We start from the raw sequence: 26,834 nt of genomic DNA on the forward strand, positions 1-26,834 counted from the left end.
AGTGTATTGTTACAAAATATGATAAAATCCGTTTTCTTTGGAATCCACTGTACACTGCAAAAAAAGCTGTGACAGACAACGCAGGACTGGTGACATCAGTCATCCATGAATGTTATGCCGATTCCCTGATTCACCAGTGAGGCGACGAAATATATTGTAATTGTATTATTAATTGTGCAGTAAAATTAACAAGCAGGAGGAAGGAAAGATATCGAACCGCAGTAAGAATTTATTTTAATTCAAGCAATAATACTGGTAGAGCCCACATTTTCGGACCAATATTCCGCTATGGTTCAGGTCTCATTGTATTCAATACAATTTTAAAACTTTCTTTTGAAATTTATTTAATACTAAATATTTCTAAGCTTTCCTCCCCACAATTTTTCGACCCCAAATCTGCCACCTGGGCTATAACCCTTTCAGCCCATATATAAATCCCTTACCAATTTGTTATTTAGAAAGCGACATACAAAAAGTAAATAATCTTGCTTATATTTACTGGTTAATACATAATTAATTATATTAGTCACAGTTATTACATTTATTTATAATACAGGAAAACATATACCTTGTATAATACGAATTTAGAAATATACCAACCCTCAATGTACTTAGATGTTTCTCGAATAATACGTGCATCTGTGGTGTATGTAATATAAATAAAAAACAATCCAAACCCAGACGTTTCAGTACCTATTGGTAGGATCAATCAGAATTCACTTGTGTCGTTCTACTTACCTTCCATTGAAGGTCAATTGCCTGGACATCGATCATGCTGTATATAGCAGTTCGAATAAAAAATACTGTGTATTACCTTTTCTGTGTGTAGATTATTACTATGTCTTTTATTGTGATAAAGGCACTGATGTTCTCAACATTTATTCTCACCAAGCACAATTAAACTATTGTTAGTAGGTACATAATACGAGTACATAGACATTGTATTAATTTTTTGCTTATGCAAAGTAGTGATTCTTCTTAAAAATGACTTTAAATCTTAAAATAAATGTTTTAAATTTTCCACTCGAGTCAATAAAGAGAATTTAAAACCGTTTTTGCAGCTATTTTTATTTTAGTCATTCCCAAATATTAGTTGACGCAGGTTCATAATTTTTATTTTGCTACTTAAGTATTAATGGTAGAATACTATGAGTTTCTTATTGGTTGTAGTGATACAAAATGTCTTTTAACTGTTTAACTTGTCGATTTGTTGGATTCAAATCAACTGGTCAGTCCCTCAAGAATGACTTTTACCTTGCCAAGTCTTACAGTTAATCAGCAAAGCCAGTCCTAGTAACAACTATACCACCTGAAAAAAAAACAAGATTTGCAGTGACTGTAGAAAAATAATATTAACCGGTTTTAAAGTAACTGTTCAAGAGTGAACGTTAGTAGCACTAACTATATTGCTATTTAAAAATACATTTTTTATAACATTACACAAATAAAAGTTGTTTTCATACTCGTTGGTTTATAAAATGGCTGGTTTTTCATCACCAGCCATTGACTTTGACTGGTATGGTAAAATTGTGTTGACCTTGGAAATGAAATAAGGTACAAATTTTCAATTCAAAGACAATCCAAACAGATGTCTCCCTGAGGTTAATTTAATTAACTAAGCCCAATTAACAAAATTCACTAGTGAAGTGGTATAGTAGCTATGGAGGTAACCAATTCCGAGAATTCGATATGTTATTTTTCATTAGTCTTGAGCTGGAGCCTAAATAATACAAAACATCATTTCTGTGAATACAAGATTCCACCCCAATTACTGAACATAACTATAAGACAATCTTATTGGCATGAACTTAACACTGGAGAAGCATAGGGATTTGAAGTAGTTTGTAAATAATTTGCTTTATATGTCCAAACGCAGATATAAACAAGCTAAATTCCTGTTATTGTAGCTTTAATGTTTGTTGGTTTGAAGTTATCTTTCAAACTTGAGTATCTAAACCCTTTGGTCAGAGAGTAGATAGAGAGATCTTGTAACAAAATTAGTCTGTTACATTGTGCTTATGGTAGCACTTATGGAAAATGTACAAACATGACCCCAGGGACAAAAAACTACAGTACTCACTGTTCCAAAGTTGATATATACATTAATCTTCACATTAAGAAATACAAAAAGATAATAGCAAAACTTGATCTTTCAGTTTTACCGTCATCAGGATATAACAAATTTAATTATATATACACACTGCAGCTTGTACAAACGTTATCTGTCCCAAAAATGTCCAAATAAGTAGACATTTGGGAGTGCCGATGGCCGGGCCGAGCAGTCTGTCGTTGGACTTTGGGTCTGAGTTAGAGATAGCGCAGGTTCAAATCCTGTCTGTGACCGTTGCACTTCTTATCAGTACCATCAACCTTGTACTGTATCGACTCTCCCCCTTATTCTGAGATCCTCGCACAGGCCAGTGGCCCATGAGGATAGACAGAATAAGGCTTAAAAGGGTATCAGTCTCTCCTTATAAAAGAGTAGAATAGCTAGTTTTATATACCATTTTGTTCTAATATAGCGGCCATTCATATTTTTAAAGGCACAAGAGAAAAAGTAATACTACTGAATGCATATTTTTCCTACACTTTTTGTTGTAAACAATTTTATTGTATCATGAGATATTGATTACACATAATTCCATAAGAATATTTGAATCACCAAAAAAATGGCAAAATAAATGCTGAAACAAATTCGACCTTGGTTAAAAATTAATCATCTTAGCTAATTTCATTGACCAGCATGGTATGGCATTTTGTTCTAATATGGCAGCCGTTCTTACTTTAAAAAATTCATTGCAAAATTATTTTAGTACAAATGTAACTGGAATCCTATATTCGTAAAATAAACCACATCAATATTTTAGCTGTCACAAAATTTACATCTTTCTACTTGGGTTAGAAGGATTACTTTCTGTTTGTTTCCAGGAATAAATATTTGGAGGGCAGCAATGATAGGATGCACCATTGGTATAAGCTGCACAGGATTTCTTGTACTATTGGTGTTACCACTATTCCATAGAATACGTTCAGTAGTAAGGCAGGTTAACCTTTCTGGTCGTTAACAACGTCAACTTGATGTACAAGAAAACATTGTTTGCCGTCACTGCCATATCATTCTTAAGCAGTGGTTTGTTTCTTTTGCAGACCATATCTCACATTTGATTCATGGCAGATTTTCAAATCATTCCTCCAAGGTCCAACCAACCAACATCAGATAAAGTCACTATCTTTATATATATTGTGTTTAGCACCATGGTGGGTGATAAATCATTACGGGTAAAAACAGGGCAGTAAAAATATAGTAGCTCAGCCAGCACTTAGGTCTATTTAACATTCTTCTCTTACAACTATTGTTGACTAGAGGTTCATAATTGAATTTAAATCAACAGGACATAATTTGACCTGAAACTTCAAGAGATCCAGAACACACTCATTCTGTTAACAGTGACAAATTTTACTCTACTTAGTTGTCCCCCCAAACAGTTTTAACGAGGCTGAATAAGATAAGTAGTTACGCTGGTACGGTTCAGATGCACAGTCTAGAGTATAAATCCACTTATCTATACCTCCTAGCTTAATAACCTGAAATAAATAAGGAATATTTTAATTTTCGCTATATTTATTCAGTTTTAAAAGCCCTTTTAATATGATCAAATTGTATATATTTAAAATTTGATTGTTAATGAAAATATGAGTTAAGAAAACATACAAATGATCACTGCATTATCAAATTTATGTAACTTCTCTGTCCAAAAATAGGTGATGCTTATACATAAAATACAGAATAAAACACTTCAAAGAATATAATGAAGGTTTCATTTGTTATTTCGGAGAATACAGAGATAAATATTATTCAAAGTTAGGGGAAGCAAACCAATGATAATATGAGGGTTTATATAATTTTTACTGTTGACTCAAAGATTCTATATACCAAATGACGACAAAGTTTGCAAATGTTATCCTTGGTAATTCTTGCCGTCCCGTCAGGACCAATTGAGTTTTTAGATGACATAACAGACTGGAGAGATAATGAAATGATAGAGAGGCAGAATTATTACTGGTTTCATGGTTATAAGATAGAGAATATTCTTGTTTGGATTAAATACTCTCATGTGATTTTGTGTAAGTATCATTATAGATATGTAATAAGTTGAATAAATGTAAATAAATCTGTATATTTCGTTAATTCGTCACCTTACAGGGATAAACTCTTGAAGATTATTAAATCTGAATTGAGTTGTTGATTTTTTAGAATCTACAACTGAATTTTATTTAATGGTAAAACATATTTATTTTATATTTGAAATTTTATGATACAACATGAAGGTGAAATTTTTATGGACAGATTATTACAACCTCATGCCACATTATTAATACATATTTATAAAGAAATCAACCCTTGGTTGATTAATATACATGCTTTTCCAGCTTTTAATCTTATTTTCTTATTGACAATTTTTAATTTTGGTTACTTTAATTATATCTTAATAAAGTGTTCCCTCTGCTCAGCTTGACATGTAGTATTGAACAGTGATTGCTACATAATCACTTCCAACCCTTGGCCCTTGGCCTGTGTGTGACTTTGGTATTAGCCTCTGCCAATATTCATTTTTATTTTCCCTACCTCATCTTCAAAATTTAATGCATCTTCACTACATGTAATGTTCTGGTTTGTCCAAAAGTAAACTATTATACTCTTCATTGCACCAATGTGCAATATAATTGATCATCTGAATAATCAAGCAGTTTAGACAAGGGTGGGTGAATTTCCCCAGGAGGATCTGATAGGTTGTTTTCGGCGGTTTGTGGAAGCTGAAATCATAGACTATTTGCCTCATGGTGTGCTTCCAGGGTGCGCAAAAGGCCCTTGAGACTTAAGTAAACGGTAATAAGCCACCCCATAGAAGAAGATAATTTGAAATGTCTGCATTGCTGACATTATTGATCTGATGGTACATGTTGGGCCAGAACACTTCTTTACAGAGTCTACAGATATTTGTGACATTCCTTTGAGACCCTCTATGAGATATACCTGTTGAAGAGAATCCTGCTTCATCTGTTGAGATCCGATCACACTTTACTGTTTCATCTTGAATATTTATCACAAAATGTACTACTTTGAATTCTCAAACCACTTCATAATATTTTGTAAGTGGTGGCTTGTCTGTTCATAGGAGAACCGGTACAGAGCTCTCTCCCCAGTAAAAACAAGAAATAATATTTTTAAATCAACTAAAACAAAAAAAAATAAATAAAAACATATCTATAAGACTCAGTTGAAAATAACAAAATCTCAATAGCGAAATAACTTAAATCAACGGTTTCATTTCCATTTCGTAAGTCAGTAGTTTTCTTCAATAATAAGCTATCATCTCAATTCACCTACATCTAGTAACATACAATTTATTAATGGGACAAATAACGGATATTTTCCACATGAATTCAAATTAAAACATTGTCTTTAATGCTACACTAAATGTAGCAATAATAGAACTTCTTAAAAAATTTAAACTAGAAGACATGTTTCAAGTTTTTAGAGTACATTAGAGAATCCCTAAGGTTTTAACGTATAATCAAATAGGCAAAAATTATGATGAAGTCGTGATATACTACATTTACAAATAGCAGGACCCTGGCAGCTGAAAAGGTACTTTAATAGTATCTCTTGATGCTGAATATAGTGTTGACTTGTACCATGAAAGCAGCAATCCTTGTTTTCAATTACTTTAATACCTGCAATAAATAGTATAACTAAATGTAGGCCCATCGAATAAAATTCAGCACAATTATTTATTATTCGTTTAATAATTAAAATACGAAATTAAGTTTGTAAAATAATAATTAAGTAGTATTTAAAGTAGTACACTAATGTATTGGTGAAACCTTTCAATCTTTCTATTACAGCTGAATATAGTGATAATTTAGCTTAAATACAGTAACAGGATATAGGTTTTAATAATAGAAAAACAATTTTATACTTCAAGTTTTAAGGCTTCACAGAATAAAAATTAATGAAAGAAAAGATATCCTCATATCTTACACAATTCAATGGTTTTCCAATTGATATCATATTTTGATAACCACAACAAATTTTAGTTTAAAAATCAACTCATGTTTTATGGTTTCTTTATACTTATTCTACTAAATTAAATCTTAAAAGGTAGAAATACTTCAATATTAAACAATTATACATTTTCCCGCAGAACTCCTTTAGTTCACACTACACTGGTTTAAATTAAGTTTATGTTAGCTTGGACTATAAAATACTATATCAATAACTTGCCACATAAAAGAGCATTGCTAAAAAACCCAACAACAATTCTATTGTTTGAAATACCACACTTAGCTTGTATTTATTTTAGATTATTTCAAGAAATTTAAATCCGTTGGAAATCCACAAACAAGGACGGGAGTTTTAGTACTGTTAAGCTCAATAATAATAAGTACTAAATGGAAATAGGGAGTTGGGAAACTAAGTAAATACAGACATTTTGTAAATTATTTATAGAAGTATTACATTAAAGAATAAACAATTATTATTTATGACTTATACAAAACTTGAGTGTAATTTATGAGTACACTCTTAATTTAGGTAAGATAAAAATGTTTAATTACATTTTATACCATTACATTCAAATGTAATATATTATGGATTACTTTCTAATAAATCTGAATACAATTCATTTTTATCTTGATGTGATAAATAAATATTAGTCATATTTAAGTCATTTAAGTATTTAATATTAATCATATTTAATTATACTTAAATATGTAATAAAATTGTTATGTTGGTTGTTTCCAAAATGAAAAAATCAAGTTATACAATATTAAACTTACAGATAAGAAAAACCTAAATCTAAAGCTGACATTGAATAATTAAATTAATTCAGAAATTTCCTACAACCACGAGACCCACAATAACACACAACTTTTTCATCTTCCAATGGCATTTTGTAATCGTATGTAATTTCCTCACTGCATTTAATAAACTTCTTTGAATAAATTACAATTTTTTTCTGATTGTCAATATTTAATATTCTTGCATAACTATTAGGGTTACAGCTATGATTAATATAACGGTTCAGATTGCCATACTTTGTGGCATCTATAATGGTACTCTCATCCATTTTAAAGCAGTAGGAACCAATTCCTGAAGACTTATACTGTTTCTCCCTATTATCAGCAATAATAGGTCTTATTTTTTGACCAACATATTCAATTATGAATTCATTGGGAGGTATTGGTTCAGCTGCAAATAGTCCCAGACCATGGATCTCAGATTTTCCGAGTTTTAATTTCTTTTTACGAAACTTAAGTTCGTTCAACTTCAACAGACCACTTGCTGTAACCTTTTGGTACGCTGTAGATAATCTTCTTTGTTCATTACGGGCATCTCTGAAGATATTCATTTTTCTCACTTTGTAGTTTTTATTGTAGAATTGTTCTCTTTTTTCAGTTTCTGGCTTTTTCAGTCTATTATTATTACGTATATGTCTTTTTACAATCATACCTGGCTTAGACCTTTCATCGCTTTTGCGGTACACCTCGGTCCTGGCACATCCAGTACTATTTTTAGGGACACAATCACAATGATTCACCACTGGTCTTGGAGGAGTAACCCAACTCGTTTTACCTGTCCAGTCTTCTTGCCTGTCCCTGGCTAAATTCTCAAAGCTCATAGAAAGATACACAATATCCTCTTCAGCCACTCCTTTCTCTAGTATTTCCCTGAATAAAATGTCCGGATCACCCACCTGTTTTGAAGATGGAGAAGATATACCACTATCGTTTAAGGAGACAGAATCAGAATCACTGTTAGTTTTGACAGTCTCACAACCCTCATCACTCGACCAACCCACCTGATCCACTACTCCCAACAGTGCACTATTGGTTTCTGGCTGGCAGACCTCATCAGTTACAATTCCATTGCCTAACTGTATAAACAGTAAATCAAACCTTTTTTTTATATAATCAGTAATTTTTAAGGAGCCATCAACATGTGAGTTATTAGAACGTAGAGTTGCACGATTACACAGAGATGTTGTATTAGACATATTAGAGTAGTTTGTTACTTTAACTGGATGTTTTCAACTTCAGGAAGTAAAGTTGCCACAAAAGGCGTCATGAACTTTATCCTACCGTTGAATTTTATCTTCAGCCTGCAAGTAAATACAAAAAATAAGTAACACAAAAATAACAAAACTAAAAATAAAATTCTAGAAAATAAAAGACTGAAGTCTACACAAATTGTGAATAAACAGGAGGTAATAGTCAATGAAGCACTTGGAGCAAAATCACCAAGCATAGTCCCATAATCACACTAATATTGCACATTGTGTATTAGAAATATCAATTGACTCTCTGCAGTTTCAAAATTAAAGTTTTTAACTATAAACACATTAATTATGTAATATTTGCTATTTATTTTATGGATTGTATATCTTTAGGAAATTATCTAATGAAATCTAATATTAATTGCTGCATTCTTAAATAAGATTGTATATCTTACTTGTACAATATCTATCTTTGCTATTAGATGTAATAAATGCTATTTGACAGCAGAAATGTTCTTTAACCTATTTTTAAGGGAAATTATACTTGTAGAATGTTTTGCATACAAAGGGAATTTATACTCCATAAAATGATGTTTATACAACGTAAACCAGATAAAGGTAAGTCCAGGACACCACAAACCACAGTTTTTCACATAAGATTCTGTGGTCAATCCGATCAAATGCCTTAGTCACAAAAAATTCCCAAGGCTTAATATCAAATTTCTCAAGATTTAAAGTAACTTCTTTTAGAAAACCTACTATAGTGAGAGTGGTTGTTCAGTTTGTTCAAAGCCCATATTGGTTTGGCAAACAGATTTAGTCTAAATGCACCAACAGTTTTATCATACGCTAGTTTCTCAATTCTCAAGGATTTTTGAAAAAGTACTATAAAGAGAAATAGGATGGTAGTTACCTAACATTAAATTATGATACTATGTCTTTTAAATGTATTAAGAATTCAGCAGAGTTCAATAGAGAAATAATACATCATAGGCAATGGGATATCTTATTATTGTATTCAGGATTTTTTAGATAATGGAATTTTATTTCCTTACTATATCTATTTTTATAGCTTAAATAATAATTATGCTTGATTTTTTAAACAATTTTCTTACTCTGACACATGTATTTTTTCTGGGGGGGGGGGGGAGATAATGATTCTGAATCTGTGCTGAAAAGATAAGATTTAAAACTTTAAATACCCAAACTGAGCCAAGTAACCTGAAACATACTGTACTTAACACCTTCACGACAATGGCTTTCTTCTAGACTTTATTATCTGCCGTCGAATTTTTCAACAATAAAGGTATAAAACCGTAATCGGTTTTATGTAGGCTTAAAAAACTTAATAGGCAACTGGTGTCATGGGGAAGGTCTATGGAGAAATCCATTAAAAACAAGTATGATTACCTTTACCAGGAAAAGTAAGTTTCAGCTAGTACAGAAAATTCCTCTTCTGGGAGGTATCAGAATTAAATACTCTTATGCAGTCAAGTGGCTGGGCGTAGTCCTGGATGGGAGGCTGGCTTGGAGCCTCATATTTCGAACACAATATCTAAAGCGACAAAGACCCTCGGGGCTTGTAAAAGACTCTTTGCATTGAAATGGGGATTGAAGTCCAAAATGATTTATTGGATCTGTGAAACCATTATAAACACAATGAAACATGCTGCATTAGTGTGATAGCTGAAAGTACAGAGTGATTCAAAAAGAATACCACAACTTCAAAAATTTGTATTTAATGGAAGAAACATAATAGAATCTTCTGTTATCATCATTACAAAGAGTATTAAAAATTTTTTTCACTCAAAAACAAGTTCAGAGATGTTCAATATGACCCCCTCCACTCTCAGTAGCATATCAGAATTGGAATTTCCTCTATAGTCCATATTTGCCAATATCTTTATACAAGAATTTAAGCAAAAAGCTCTGGCTTCAACTCAGTTCAAACCGAGGATCTGGTGGAGATACGTGGATGACAATTTCGTCATCTCCTCCTCATAGCAACACTGAAGTTAATGAATTTTTGTCCCACCTAAACAGCATTTCTCCCTCCATTCACCTAACCATGGAGGTGGAAGACTTTTCTGGATGTGTGTAGTAAGAGGTAAGACATGTCCTTAAGACAACAGTTCATCGTAATAAAACACACAAAGCAATATCTAAATTTGCAATTGAACCATCAAAAACGTATCAAAGAGTCACATACCCTTTGATTGACAGAGCAGAGAGCATCTTGTGCTTAGACAAAGATGGGTTAAAATAATAAATTGTTGAATCAGACCTTATAAAAAATGGATGCACTTAGTCTGTCATAAATAGAAGGAAAAGAAACAATATTAAAGCCTTGAATCAGCAAACTAAAACTAGGAAACATTTACGTACACGTCAATCCCTTCTATGCTGAGATTACTGGAGAAAGCATAATATTAGATCTGCTTCTAGAACAAAAACATCTAAGACAAAGTTTAAAAACCAAACAAAAAATTAAACACAGGACTCAAGACACTCTATTTCCAATAAAACATATTTTTGCAAACAAATCTCAACCAATAAAATTGATACACACACCATGTCAACAGAATCAGAACTTTATTTCCTATTAGATACATGCTGAAGTACATCAAGAATTGTCATGCAAATAAAGTACATAATAAAAGTGGACATACATAATTTAACATAATTTCCATAAATTAAATTAATATACACAAAGAAACATGCACATAGTAAAATTAAACAACGTGGACTTAATAATATAAAATGAATCAATCTAAGTATAGTACTAATTAATACATTGGACCCAAACTTTCCTACTTGCCTAATACAATACTGTAATCTAGATTACGCTGAGGTGGTTCACTTATTTGAAGGCATTCTCGAAGAACTCTGTTATTGTGTAATAGGCAATATTTATTAATAATAAATCTTTTATTTTGAGATTTAAGCAGTAAATTTACTTTTAAAATTCTATTTATAATTTTACAGACCATATTTAAGGGTGAGTGTTTAAATTTTGAAGGGTTGTCGTTTGGAAAGCTTAAAAATGTCTACTGTTATGCACATTTTATAGACCCAAAAGGAATATATTTTAATTTAAAAATAAAATGTACAGATCTCAAAAATATACAAGGTTGATGAAATCATGATATTTTTAAGATTTAATTAAGGTTTTAAATTTTCAAATAAGCATTTTTTTTTATTGATAATTCTGAAGGATTTTTGGATTTTACATATTCTGTTAAAATGTTGTACCACCCTAGACTGCCAGCCAATAAAAATACCATAACGTTAGAAAATTAATAAATTAAACAGATTTTAATGTGTCAAAATCCACACAGCCTAAAAATACGTTTAGTGCAAAGCAAGCAGAATTTAGTTTCTCCACATAATGTAAAGCTTAATTTTAAACCAATAAAAAGACATATAAATTTTACTACAACAGTGATTGATAAATCTCTAAGATTTAGACCAGATTTCAAAGTTACTATCTTGGTTTTCTTGTCATTCATTTTTAGTCAATGGATATATTTTTTATCTGGCAATTTTTGGTTATGCAATCTTTTATATGGGCATATAACTTAAGAGTCTGGGAATTAAAACCTCAAACTACTGCAGACGTGTCATCTGAAAACTGTAACTTTACTGATATTTTCTGCTAGCCCAATGTTAGGTGTAAGATCTGCCATATAAACAAGGAACAGTATGGGTCCTAATACTGAACCCTGTAGATATCCAACATTACTCTTCTCCCAGGACGAAACATTAACATTACCTTGGACTAAAAGTTTTGTTCTTTGATGCCTGTTACTGATGTAAGAGATTGATAGATTCAGGACAACACTCCTCTAATCCCATTTCACTCCAAAATTTCTAAAAAGTTTGACCTAGTCTTTATGTCAAATGCCTTTGGCAGGTTAAATAATGGTAACAGTTGACATTCCACTTTAAACACTCCCATACACGACACCAGTTAGACTTATTATAGCAGTGATAGTAGATAATTTCTCAGTGAAGCCAAATTTTTCCAAATTTATTATACTGTGTTTATAAAAAATGATAATAATCTATTTAAAATAAATCTCTCCAGAACACTTGAAAAACATAGAGTAATGACATTGGACAGAAATTATCTGGTGAGGTATCAACTTTTTTTATGAATTAGGGTAATTATTGAATATATTAGTTGAGGCAACAATTAGAAACATCAAGGCCTAGGACGAAAACATGAAGTTGGAGGCAGCTTCCTTTACACATTCCCCTCCTGACAATTTCCTGTCCTCGCCTTCCTGTCTTATTGTTGCATATGAGGCACTGCGATTCCACAGGAAATGACAACATTGATTTTCTAGTTAGTGTTCAACTTTTGCTAGTTTGGGTGTGACATATTATTTGTGCTCTTGACTTTTGCGCAGTGACAAAGTCTGGGTTCATTTTTATCCAGTCTGCACTTTAAGCTGTTGTCAAGGTTTAATACAAAAACTTTTTGAGTGGCAGTCCATTGACGCACATCGTAAGTTTTAGTAGATATCTATATATTAAGTCTTTTCCATCTGAGAAAGAGGGTAGATTTCAATCTTTAAAGTGTAGTATTACACATTCTGTACATACAATAATGACAAATGTCAGAGACCTTCCTTGGTAGCAGATTGTATCACAGAGGTTGTTTAGCACAGTTACAACACTGACTGTCACCACCACACAACCACCGTATCAATGATATATATTCTTTCTTCCACTCATCTTTTCTAGCTGTTGATGACAGTGGAGTAAAAATTGGTCTGCTGCTTTTTTAACAATAAAAATTTAACAGTTAAACAAAGATTTTGTAATTACCAGCAGCAGATGAGGAGCACAAAGTTTATATTAAGCAATGAGTGATTCGTCAAATAATAAAACTTTCAGAAACTCAGAAGACTTCAGTCTTTCAAAAAGTAGCAGACTATAATAAAAAAAAATATTGTATTATCCTGAACCATTAATAATAATAAATAAATGTGGCTTGTGCATTAACTGGTGACATTTATTCCAATTAGGAATAGATAAGTGTTTTAAGTAAATGAATTATATTGATTATTGGAAAATTAAAACATGGACATTATTTAAGATGAGCAATGATTACATAAAGATTCTCTTCTCCTTTCAAGAAAACATCATTTTGGAAGAAAACTTGCATTTCAAGTAGCAAAGGAAGATTTTAATATAGCTAAAGCAAGACGATATTCTCCATCTGGGAAAATGATAGGTTTCAAGATCCAGACTGAGATGTTGATTAGAGACAGAGAGGAAAGATTTTGATGAAGCTCCAAACTCAGTTTATTTAAAAACATTTGGAAAATCACATATCAGACACTACATGATGGCTATGTGTAAAAACTCAAATTAAATACTAAATAGAAATGTTTACTGATTTGTATTTTTATTGCTCTTATAGATTATAGTACAAAAACCCTAGAAACCCCTTTTTTGATTTGAGACCGCTTTCTCTCCACTGTTTATGAAAGCAAGCACTTAAGAAACACCAAAAAAATATGCCTTTCAGTATTTTTACCGTTATGTTCAAATAATATGTAGTATAAAAAAGTTCCATTTCGTTTGTGCTGATTTCATTGTGCATGACATATTTACGGATTACCCATATTTTTTTACTTGTTGTAACAGACTCGTACATGATACTTTATTTTTATCTATAAGAATGACTTTGTAAACTTACCTTAAGATCTGAAGGTGTTATATTTTTTCCAGAAGCCGCGAGCAAAGATAATGGATAATAGTTATACAAAAAGCTATTTTTGAAGAACAATTTTGGATCATTCCTCGAAAGTTCTTTTGCAAGAGCCCAGAAACGTCTTCCACTAACTTCACTTCGCTTGCATTGAAATCCTTCTACAGGTCTGGCTGGATGTTGATTTTCCGGTGGAAAGATAGTTCCACTCAACTTTAACCAATCACGAACTATGTTTACTTCTCCAAATGGTATCTGGAAAAAGAAGATATTTTTAGTCTGCTGCAATGCATAATAATTTTTCTCTTTATATAAATGAGAGTGGTAACATGTAGTCTAAGTTTCATTATTGTAATAACTGATAAATACATTGTAAAAAAATATACTATTCATACCTTAATTGTAATCAAAATAAATTAATTTCCACAAAATGGCAAAAGTATTGAATTTAATGTTTTGACACAGATCTCTACATCATTGGCTTTTTAGTACAAATCATGGTCATAGTAATTTTAATTGATTTTTATCACTGAATATTTTGTAAACAATAACCAAAAATGAATTAAAACTCAAAATAATAAATTTTAAATATAAATAAACAAAAAGCAATATCTAGAATTAGATCAAAAATGCTGGGAAATGTCCTCTGATCTACATCTTCTTTAGTAATAATTTAATTTATATGTGTAACTTCTTTTTGTAGTGTCACAACCATTTTCTTACACCCATTATAAACAAACTCATTGAAAATTTATACAAACATATGGCCTTTGATTACTGAAATAAACACATTCATTACAACCAATCTAACAAGATAAGCTAGGTCGTTGAAAGTAAAATTCTCTGGACTTTATAAAGGAAAAAACAATATATTATAATTGTTGTCTTTACTTAAAATCAACTATTCTTTCAACTTGAACGATTTTCAAGTTGAAAAGATTTAATGTTTGCAATTCTGAATGACAAGTGAGAGGCTGAGAAGCAAAGAGGTCACAGCAAATGAGACATGCATGTTTTGGTAAAATGAGACATGTATTGCAACTAGTAATATGCACAGTGGTTTAGTGGCATAGAGAACAAAATATTATCTAATAGGAGTGTGCTGCTATCTGGTGTCGAGTAAGTTTACCACTTATTACTTGGTGCTGAAGTCAACATTATGGTGAAAGTTACAGAGGAGTAAATGACACTTGTATCTCTTTGCCTCTAATCTTTTATTAAATTGAGTCTTAAATACTGTTTAGTTTGCATGTTACTGTGGAAGATCTATGTTTGGAATTTAATCTTCAACATTATTAAGAGGTAAATCTCTATGAGCAAAAATGTTTATATTTTAGGGTGTACATTCTTTTTGAAATTGTAAATTAGACGTAAAGAAATGCCTTAAGATGTATTCACTACAGTAGTAAATGGAAAAATTTTAAGAAATTCAAAATTTACAATAATTAAGACACTTTTCATAAAAATAGTCACTTTGACCTTTTTGCGTTGATGCTCCTTGTGTGTGATCACACATTACTTCTGTCAATGACACGTTATTAGACAGAAACGTGAGTTTACTCCAAAGTTATTGCCACAGGCAATCATGTTATTGCCAAAGACTTTTAAAAAAAGCATGAGGAAAAAACCAATCTGGATATGTCATCAGATTTAAATCTCTTTGCCAATTAATTGACCCCTAAATATATTCTTATCTTATCCCCTCCATATTTAAATTGCCAAAGTTATTTAGCAAACTCAGTAAGCTTGGCGAGGATGTCTTACCATCATGCATTACATTACCATATTAAAGGAAAGAAAATATAAAGTAGCGATGGAACATGCTACTGAGATGAAGACAGTTTTATTCTAGTGCTGCTCTCCTTCCCATTTTCTTGAACTACGTATGCAGTACATCATTCAGACCAACCACAGAACATTGTCTTATTGCAATACAGTTTTGTTTGGTTGGTTAAATCAGTTGCCGGAAATGCGATATTTATTCATCCTATATGGTGTACCACAAGTAACAACCCAAGTTTAATTAAAATCTTATTTGTTAGAATGTTATTTTACAAATAAAATCTTATTTTAAATTATTAATTTATAATAATATAATTATTATATATATAATAATTAATAATAATCCTAATTTAAAAACACTATTTTTATATTTCACTTTTGTATGAATCTCCATGCTCCATTTGAGAGAAATTAATAATGAGGTAAATCATATTAGTTATTATTTGATATATTAATAAATATATTGCATTTATTTGGACATTACAAAAAAGTTAAGCTTTATAATAAAAGAAGATGAAATGACACTAAGAAAATACACTACAGAACTAATATTCTGTAGGTTTTTGTTATTTGCCATCTTCTTTGAAGCATTATATTCAAAAGTAAAGTTGGCCAACATATTTTTCGCAGTACTTAATTTTTGTACAATCTTAGCCTTTTTGTAACATGTCTTAAAAGTTTTCCTTGTTCTTCTTCTTCGAAGGAGTATAATTACTTGACAAAGAATATGAGCAGCAAATCTGGATCTAGTCCTATGAGTGAAAAAGCCAGTTGTTTTTTAAATATTTTTGTGAAATACAATATTTTTCTGCCTGATACTGGCTGGGAGCATTTGTTACATGTAATGGGTGTAGAATAAATATGAATAATTTACTACAAACATTTCTCAGGTAGGGTACGATAAGCGGACCCGGTTTTTTATATCAAAGAATATTGTCATCGATACCTAATATTCGCATCTCAAATCCTAGACTATCAATCAATATAAAAGTACCTATAGTCCTCAATAACAATCATATGTTTTAAATTAAAATATGAATTTAATATTTACAGTGATCAAACAAATTATTATAACCAAAATTAGGAAAACTGAAGACCGAAGACTGAGATATTTACTCCTCTCACAGTTACAGTTGTTTCTTCCCCACAAATTTCACATAATGGGTTTTTCGGTACGAGTCCAACACGTTGAAGCCAGGAAAAAATAACGTCATGTAGTTTTATAAAATTGACTGCCATTTTTAATAATCAGAATTACTTATGTAAAATTGAAATATTATTCTACGTGTATTATTTTAGAGTGTTTACAGCTGTTGATATAGATTATTTAAGTTAATAGTTTAAAATAATTAATCAGTATCGATTGATTATATCGATGGTTATGATTAAGTAATATCGTTTGCCAATTTCGATATAAAAAACCGGGTCCGCTTATCGTACCCTACCCCATTTCTGAGAACAATTTTTCCACAACTGTGTGGTACATACCAGTGCTTATTTTGTTCTTACTCAAGTATATTGTGTTGTATTGTATACTATATCGTAAGTTAACAAATGTTAAAGCATTTATTGACAGAAGATGCCTCTCTACAATGAGACAGAAATATTTCAAGAATTTAATTGCGTTCGCAAAATTTCAACCCAAAATGAAGATAATAGATAATACCCCTTAACTTACAACATTTTAAGGTTAAGTAAGTAGCTTCATTTAATTTGTAAAAAATACTACAAAAACAAAAGTGGCGTACTGATTGATCCAAAATTATGTTCAGTACATATACATGTTTATATACTGATTCTGTCATAGATTCACTTTTGTAATAATAACACTGTCAATAAGTAAAAATAGCTGTTTATTTTGGTCGGCAATAACAGTGGGGAGAGCAGAATCTGATGCTGTAATTACCATTAACTACCGAGATCAGCCTTGGCGTTTTACTCAGATCAGAGATACATGCTCAGAAGGACCAACGCAGATGTCAATTCTTGATTGCTACAATTTACAACTGGAGTTATATTTCTTAATCAGCATCTAAATTAAAATCACTTCAGGTTTTACTATTGACGCTATTAAGAGAATCTGAAATACTCATTACGAAGGAGTCAGAATCACTTCATCAAGCTGGAGCGTTCACAGGGATATTTGGCAAGCTTGTTGGAATAATGATGGGTTTTCTATCAAAGAAATTAATGTATTGAATGGCAATGTTGGAACTTCAGTCACCAGAGATTCACTTATCTTGTCTTGTTATTTAAGCTCCTCAATGATCATTTAGACTGCACTTCCTTCTCAAGCAGATCAACTGGCAGGTTCCTTCCTTCAGGGACTAGATCATACGATTTATTTGTGAGGAAGCATCACTCTACTACCTATAATGCTAACAGTCCATTGGTGCATCTTCAGAAATTGGGAAATGAGTTTACTAGTGGTCTCGGAGATAATAATAATATTCTTTATTGTGTGAAACAATTACAATATTGCATGGCATGCGTCAACGTAACTATATAAAGTACATCACTACATCAGATAAATGATGTTGGTCAAGGTAAATACATACAATGCAATACAATTCTTGTATGTATCAGAACCGGGGGTTTCGTGGTTGTTTTTAATTCAAAAGTTTTCCTCCCAACAGCCCATCATGAACTCATCAGTTGAGTAAAATGCCTTTGACATAAGAAAATGTTTTCGTTAAGTTTTGAATTTTTTGTTTCATTGAGTTGTTTGATGGTCTCAGGGAGCCTACTGATTAGTCCGGCTCCAACTTGTGATGGCAAGTGTTAGAAAGCTGCCGTTCTGTGCTGTTCGACTCGTTAGAAGATATTAACTCCTTCATAATGATCAGCCGTCAGCCACTCTAAGAGAAGCTTCTTAAAAATAAATTTCTCTTTTAGTTGATTTCTCAGTTAAGTTTTAATCCGCGTTACCTTTGCTTGTTTTTGTCATTGTTAATTCTTTCTCCAATTCAAGTTCTTGTTGATCTGTTGCCTTATGTAATTAATTTTATAAAAATTTTTGTAATGGGGTTTACAAAAAAAATTTTATGCTGTATGGTGGGATTTCTTCATGATTGATATTATACATGCTTAATCCTGGAACTGGCAGTTGTAATTTACGACAAATTTTTTCCCATTGTGAATAAAAACTTTTGCATAATACAATTTGGAATGTATTTTTATATAATTTTTTTTAAATCTTAAAAGATCTTATTATGTTCATTAATAAATGCATAATAGAACATAAAATAACATAAATCAATTGGGTTTGTTTTTTAATTGTACAAATAAAAATTCAAAACAGGTGTTTTAAGTATACTTATATATAAGAAAATCATTAATCCCATCAACTTCCACCAAAGCCAACCACTGTTAATTTAAGGTGGGCCCTTCCACCGTCTTTACAACAGACCAGTGACATTAATAAGTGTACAGCAGACCGCAAAAATCCCTAATGTCAGGTGCAGGAATTGAACCTCCAAGACTAACTCCTGTATCCGAAAGTAACGCCTTACACCACACAACCATCCTTACTTGATGTCTTGCTGTTCGAGTCCTACGCCAGTTCTAAGGTTAAGAAAACTTGTAGAATAGTGTGCAAGTTTGTGGTTATAGCAACATGTGATGATATTTTATTGCAATTGATAATAACAAATCCAATTTGTAAACACTTAAAGGCTTTACTGCTCTGGAAATTATTGCAGTTACTTTGAAAAGCATTCAAGAATATAATATTGTATGTTCTCTTTTATTTAATTCATTTTTGAGGAATATAGGAGATTTATATATTTTTTACAAGAGATATTTTTTCATATTCTTTACATATATGCTAAGGTAAAATAAATATGTAGTGAATCTGTTAAAAGTTAGGTAACAATAAAGTGTCAACGATGAACATTCCAACTTTTCTTTGTTTCGTAAAAAAAGTATTGTAGTTTTTCTTAGAGCCCATTATGAAAAAGCAATTTAATCCTAAATTAACAGGACTGCTTAAAGTAAAATTGTAGCATCTTAAGTACTTTTTATCTTTACACAAGGCAACTATTCATTATTGGGGATCCTGTTGCTAACTCTCCCTCAGCCCACCCATGTATGCCATTGTAGGGAATAATATTACGTGTGATAATGAATAAAGAAATACTGAATTACAATGAAGTGAGTGTTGTTTGCTTTTATATATTTAATGACAAGTAAGCCTCTAATCATAAATTTAAACCAAGTAATCAGTGGTAGCATGACCTTGAAACGTGCACTAGCTCTATGATCTGTGATGATGATTCAGCATTGTGCTAAAAGCTTGTTTGGGTGCTATTTTTATTTCACCCATTCCAACCCTCTCTCTTACACCAACCCCATCCCATCTAGACAGTCTCTTTGTGTGTCTATTAGTGGAGCCTAGTGACATTGACATCTATAATAGTAAGTAACTTGTTGTATTGAAACCCTAAGAATAATTTTTATATTGTTACATAAAGACGTCAATTAAAAACAACGAAGTTAAACTTCCAGTAAGTCTAAACAAATCGAGAAATCTGTTCATTCACAGCATCATGCAAACTACAGATAACTTGGAGAATAGAAAGAATGTGTTTGGTCTGAGATAATTGCCAAGATGTTTACATTAGCGACGTTAAATATAACAATCTAAAACCTCTTTATTCATTTTTCAAATAGTATGTTCCATTTTCCAGTAAGAATTTTTAGGTGGTCATGATTCATATATTGCACAGTAATAATATGTTTAAAATTAGGTTATGTTCTAAATAATAGTCTATCAGAATAATAGTCTATCAATCTATGGGACTGAGCGGAATCGGGATTTCTGAGTGGAGGGGATAACAAGCCAAACAGTAGGCATTGGTAGAGGGGATAACCAGGATACCAATACTCACATGAGAAAATTAAAAGGAATTATAAAGGTCAGAGTAGGGCTACCAACTATACATGAGGATAATTTAAGGATTGCTCTGTACATTTTCCTCTTTTTCGTCATTTTTGTAACAGTTTCTACCTCTATGACAAAGTTTGATTGTCATTTTTTCCTATGTGCTCTTAGTCTTGTTTGCATATCTCTTTATTAAATTATTTTTATTCCTGTTTTGTAATAGGTCAGATTTTGCTGTGGTATATATTTAAAAATAATGATGCTCTTTGTGTTTTGTCATCACCATTAGCCATTTTGTATTAGGGTTGTTTGTTTTTATTGTGTTTGTATAATAGAAAGCTTCTAGAACAATGGATTTACCTTCTAAAAGTGAAGAAAATGTGTTATCTATAGACAATATGTGTAGAGGGTGCTCTATGAAGTTTTTTTAATTGTGTTAGAATGATCTTCTGATATTATGATGTCTTCAGTTTAACATGGAATTTGACATTCCGCTCTTTGTGCAACAATTATGGTTATCATTGTCCTCTAGCTGAGGATACACTGTTCTTTCATTGTTTGAGATGAGTTTAATATGGTTAGATGAATTTGAAATATTTAGTGGACATTACAGCCTTTTTGAGTTTTATATTTATTGATCTGTATTATCTTGAGGGATGTTTTTGTTTCGTCGCAATAAGCGTGGCAGAGCCGAGGGTGCTGCCGTAACCCACACCGATGGTCGGAGGCAATACTGTTTAAGCCTGTTTAACTACAAGTGCCTTTTGACAAGATTAAAATTGTTTTTAACTTGTTAGGTTGGTTTTTAATTTATTTTTTAAAGAATTTTCTTTCTGTAAAAAAACTACAAATATAATGAAGCGACTAAAGTAAATAATTATCTTTAAGATAACTGAGTCTACGTGTGTGTCATCCAAAAAACAATAACGAATGTGAATATAACAGTTTTTTATTTTTTCAAATAAAACTGCATCATTCTGAAGTTCAAGTTGTGCCAGATTTGAACACCTTCACTGCTGATATATACTGAGTGTTCTTGTCTTGTGTCTGGAGGCTACTTCGCATTAGTGCGTCTACCGCAGTCAACGTGTTAAACTACTGTATAATAACTGTCTAGGTGTAATACATAAAGTTAAAATCTTTACTGTGGCTTTATACTGAGTGAGACCAAATAGTGTCGATCTGAATGTGCACTGTCAGGCGTCTGGCCCAGTCAACGTGTTAAACTACTGTACAATAACTGTCCTATTAGAATACATGTTGTTAACACCTTCACTGCGACTCTATACTGAGTGTTCTTGTCTTGTCTCTGGAGGCTACTTCGCATTAGTGCGTCTGCCACAGTCAACGTGTTAATGGATTCTCGGGTTACAACAGATATTATATATAAGTAATTTGTATCATATCTTAAATGTCACATTGATAACTTAAAAATGGAGTGGTTTTAAACAATGATAGCAAAGGTTCATAAGGTTTCAAATTTCCTGCAAAGCAAGAAAGATCTTGTACAAAACTGTTTCAATACTGTTGTTCAGGAAAAATCTATTTCAAACCACCCATGTAAATATAATTTGTTGCTAAACATTTTAAATTTTCCTGATCCTTTTATCACGGATTCCTTATGACTAGATATTCACAAAAATCCATGGGAAAATATTTAAGCCATATTTTTTATTTGGCAGCTATTTATAAAATGAAGGTTTAGCAAATTTAATGAAAAAACAAGATTTGTAAAAAAATTAATTGTGAGGTCATTTTTAGAGATATAGAATGATTTGAAAACTAGCGTGTTCAGCATGAAATAGCCTTAAAAAAACGTTATTTTTTTATTTCCATATCATGCAAGAAAGTTGTTCAAACTCTTAATTTAACTTAATTTTTAAGACCATAACTTTTAAGAAGGAGAAGTGAGTCACTAACATTTTATTTCTGTGTTGAGCACTCATAATACCAGCAGCAGCATACGTTTTAGTCTTGAGAATGAACTCCTTTTTCTTCTACAGATTTTCAGAAATGACCGAAAGCATGTTAATGCTAATTTTAAAGGTCAATATCTGGAAAGGGACTGAATGAAAACAAGTGAAAATTTTATACAATTTTTAAATTCACAGCTATATATTTAAAATGCAGTTGAGTCTCTGTTATAATTTTTGTGTGGGATATTCTTATTAGCACAAAGACAATTTTATGAAATTTTCACTTGTTTTCATTCAGTCCCTTTTCAAACATCGACCTACGAAAAATTGGCATTAACGTGCTTTTGGCCATTTTCTAGCTTTAATTAGAATTCACCTCTCAAATGAGTGAATGTAGCATATGTAGCATATTAAAAATTGTTGATGATTCATTACTAATACAGTAGAACATGGATGAATCAAAAAGACATGAAAAATTCTAACCGTCAATAATCTGGATTTGATTCTGACCAAAAAAGTAACCAAGTAAATACAGTAGGCTATTGTATAAGTTTAACTCTTTGAGTCGCGTAGCTGTTTTGCTATGTTAACCTCTTAAATTACTGGCCTAATTTTTGTATATTTGCAAGCTTTTTTGAAAAAAAAAAAAAAAAAAAACTATTGTTTAGTAGCCAGATTTTTATAATTTTGGTTGTTTTAATGTGAAATGAAAAATTATGTTTCTGTAATAAAAAAGGTTAAAATTAGACTCAATTATTTAGTTCTATTCAAACACTTTTCTTCCCACTAACCATTAAGAGTGAATTTGGATGATTTTAGCGAGGGTAATTTGGAAAAGAGTTCAGTCTCAATTAATCAGAATAATTGGCAATCTATTGTAGGTAGTTATTTACATTTTGAAAAATGACCATTCCGTTCTATCTGGGAAACAAAATATTTTCCATTTAGTCCCACAGCTAAGCTAATTTTAATCTAAAGTTTTTGTTTCATATATAAAATTTATTATTTGAAATCTACTTTTAACTTTGACCTTTTGGGAAAAACAAGCCTAAGAATGCCATGCTACTTCAAAGGAATTCGCAAGATTCAGGGAAATGAATATATTTTTAAAAGTCATACCCTGTACTTTCTCCTTCTAAATTAAAAAAGCGTAGCTAATTCAGCCAAGATTTGGCTGTGACTGTAATATCAAAACATAACATCACTTTCTTTGTTTTCGAATGTAATCTGACGTCTCGTAACATGTGCGTGAGGAGCAATCGCTCACAGTCCAACTAAGGCTGCGACAAGAATGTAAGCATGAGAGTGGCAAGAAAAGTTTAATGTTTGTACTGCACGTAATGAGAATGCTTACTCTGATCATGTCAGACATGAGCAGCTTGGCAGTAAGACGCGGTACAGCTGATCAGCCGCCTGTTCCAGACAATAAAATTTTCTCTTGCTGCTCAGACCTCAGCTCATTCTGTTATTACTGTGCAACATGTCGGACCCAAACGCCCCCTTCTCAGTGTTACTTGTTGTTGCAAACCCACTATTTTCTTCTCCAAAGGATATCGTATCGACTATGATAAAAATCCAACTGATATTCTGGTGTACTCACAAAAGCCGGTTGCACCTCTTATAAAACGATAATATTCACTGAACCGAATTCTGATTCTGTTTTTGGGGTGAACACTGTGCATTTTGTCCCTGCGCAATCTAGCCTATCAAAAAAACATCTTTACAAAATGATATTTTTCACTCAAGAATAAAAGTTAGCCAACTTCGTTCCGAGACCCATTTCGGTAACTAAATAAAACTTAGACACAAAAACATTTACTGTATCACGACCACTGCCAGTTTGCTGCTTATAGCTACCGTTCGTATAGTGGTCGAGGCCCGAGACGATCGATCAGTCGTTCGATTTTAATTGTCCATTGATAGTGTTTGCGGGCTTGCCACGACACAGGGGTAGAACTAACCAAAAATAAGACTTGGGAACATATGTCGATCTTCATTCAGATTCACAGACCACATCGCGTAAATACAATGTTTTGAGATCCTAGGCTAATTCAAGGAAGACTCAAATTAGGCTATTTCTTAATTTCATAAGTTAGTAGAAACGGAAAAATTGTTTTTGAGATTTTTCCAGTTCTACAGGGGATTCCCAATCAGGTGGCTACTGTAATTAAATGCTTTTTAATTATTTTTTTGTCAAGCTTTAATTTTATATAGTAGGCTACTTTAGTATTATCCAGAGGCCACAACTTTTTTTAAGTTTTTCTTACTAGTGACCTAAAAAAACTACAGATTTTATTTGACTTATTGTGAAAATTACATATCATTATGACGATTGATTCTTGTTTTCTGCCCCCCCCCCCCCCCCCCCCGAAAGGAGGTGATGTTGGCGAGAAATAGGCCACTAAGTAAGTTTAGATTAGGTTATCATAAATATGTTACTAGTAGTACCAAACAAACATTTACAAACGCTCAGGTGATCTTAGCTTGAATTTAGGTACTTTATTGAGGGAATGCCACCGAAACCCACACTGATAGCCAGGACCATATCTGATTGGTATTAATGAAAAAAAAATTATTAATTTCAACATTAATGACCACATTAATGTTGAAATTGTGATTTACATCTCAAGCAATTACTTTTGATACCTTGGTACTGGATTTAATTCCATGATTAGAAATGCAATTAGTCTATGCAACCATAATATGATGATCGCACCAACAGATCCCTTAAAATAAATTAAAACGTTGTGGAAATCTTATTTTTAATTATGGGCAAAACTCAAGCCCATCTGACCAGATTTTCAAAGTAGGCCTAAGAGCAAAACATATCTTACCCCAGTCTGTACCATTCCCCAAGGGCCAGGGTTGATACCTAGAAACATCAATTTCTTCTGCGAATAAATATAAGTCTGCAAAAACTCCAAATAATTATCCCTGGCATACTGAAGAGGATTATAAACATACTCTACAACTGGATTTAGTTTTTTGGACAAGTCATCACAAGAGAGTAATAAAGACAATTCATACTGAATTTGGTACAGAATTTCAACTAAATGTGTTAATTTATATGGGGCTGGTTCATGACTTTTTAAGAAATATTTACTACAATTAGAAGAAGGAAAGTCGGTCATTTGTATTGAAAGAAAAATAATTTTAGTACTGGGCTATCACGATTTCATAAGTAATATCAAATTGCATAGAAAGATAAATATAATACACTTTCAATAAACTATGTAATTCCAGAGTAGAATTCAGAAATTAAATTTTGTAAAACTTACTAAAATAACCACTAAGTTTCATATCATATGAAAACACATTCAATTCTTATCCAAATCAACACAACTCAAACACTTATCACACTAAACAATAAACACTGTACTGTAGAGCTCTGAGCTTCAGGTTATGATGATTACGATTACGATTACGGTGTTTGTTTAGTTGTATTTGTTTGGCTCAATATTTATAACATGAAACCACGCGGGGTTGCGTACGATAATCGGACCCGGTTTTTTTAATCGAAGTTATCAAACGATATTATTATTATACCCATCGATATAATCAACAAAATAGTTGTTAATTGGAACAATAACTACATCGTCTACACCAGCTGTACACACGTTTTCATATTCTAAACCCAATTTGTTATATAAGTAACTTAATTTATATAAAAAATAGTTAAATTTAGAAACCTATAAAAGATAATACTAAATTATTATTTAGTTTTGTTTTCGGCTTCAAGATGTTCGTTTTGTTGCTAAGTTTTAATTATTATTTAAATGACATTTTTCTCTTCTCCTGTCGTTTTGATTTGAAATTGATTTTTCGTTTGATTTATGGTTATGAATTTTTTATAATTTATGATATTAAGTCATTGTTTAAACTATTTATATTTATTTGAAAGATGTGACTTTAACTTAGTATTTTATATACGTTGATATCGATTAATGTTATGTTATTTGATATTTAAAGTATCGATGGCTGTATAAAAACCAGGTCCGCTTATCGCACTCAATCCCTTGCGGATTTTTACTTTAAAATGTAATAATGAATACCAGTTAGTAGCCACATTTTGCACTTTAAATTTTATACCATTAAAATCAGTTATGGAAAAATTTATTTCATGCCACACACACACACACACACATTGTATTTGTAATTTTACATCTTTCTTTTTGCGACAGTTAGAAATTTTAAGTTTTGCTCCCTGAGATGATAATAATCCGAGGTAGTTGAGTTGCCGCGTATGTCAAATCTCACTTCCCTACTTCTACCATATACTCATCCGACACTTCTAGGGAGGGACGTCTGTCTATAATACATGTTTCTGGACATTATTGTCAATGAAACACATATTCTTGTAAGTGTATGCTGTACAGCTCCAAATACCTTGCTGAATATGAATACACACTCATCAACCTTGTGGCTCGTTACAATTACGTTATCGTCATGGGCGACTTGAATTCCGACTTGACTGA

At 31.7% G+C, this 26,834-nt stretch overlaps 2 protein-coding genes across 3 annotated transcripts in view; one reads left to right on the forward strand and one right to left on the reverse strand.

The window, feature by feature from the left end:
• Positions 1–511: 511 nt before the first annotated feature.
• On the reverse strand, positions 512–25,812 carry LOC124352877 (single-strand selective monofunctional uracil DNA glycosylase). Of its 2 annotated transcripts, XM_046802594.1 has the most exons (3): positions 25,194–25,631; positions 13,768–14,034; positions 512–1,309 (listed from the first exon to the last, which is right to left on the reverse strand). In XM_046802594.1, exons 1-3 carry the CDS (start codon positions 25,488–25,490, stop codon positions 1,301–1,303), a joined length of 573 nt encoding a protein of 190 aa, XP_046658550.1. In that variant the 5' UTR covers positions 25,491–25,631; the 3' UTR covers positions 512–1,300. The 2 variants fall into 2 exon arrangements, 1 of the variants encoding a protein (XP_046658550.1); XR_006921542.1 differs by lacking the exons at positions 512–1,309; positions 25,194–25,631 and adding an exon at positions 25,638–25,812 and having other exon boundaries at positions 13,895–14,034.
• LOC124352876 (nose resistant to fluoxetine protein 6-like) overlaps positions 19,880–26,834 on the forward strand; it is a 39,144-nt gene continuing 32,189 nt past the window's right edge. Inside the window, exon 1 of the mRNA XM_046802593.1 lies at positions 19,880–19,977. The gene's annotated coding sequence lies outside the window, so the exon portion shown is untranslated. The remainder of the gene's footprint in view (positions 19,978–26,834) is intronic.

Source organism: Homalodisca vitripennis, chromosome 1 (genome assembly GCF_021130785.1).
Source record: "Homalodisca vitripennis isolate AUS2020 chromosome 1, UT_GWSS_2.1, whole genome shotgun sequence".
Taxonomy (NCBI): Eukaryota; Metazoa; Arthropoda; class Insecta; order Hemiptera; family Cicadellidae; genus Homalodisca; species Homalodisca vitripennis.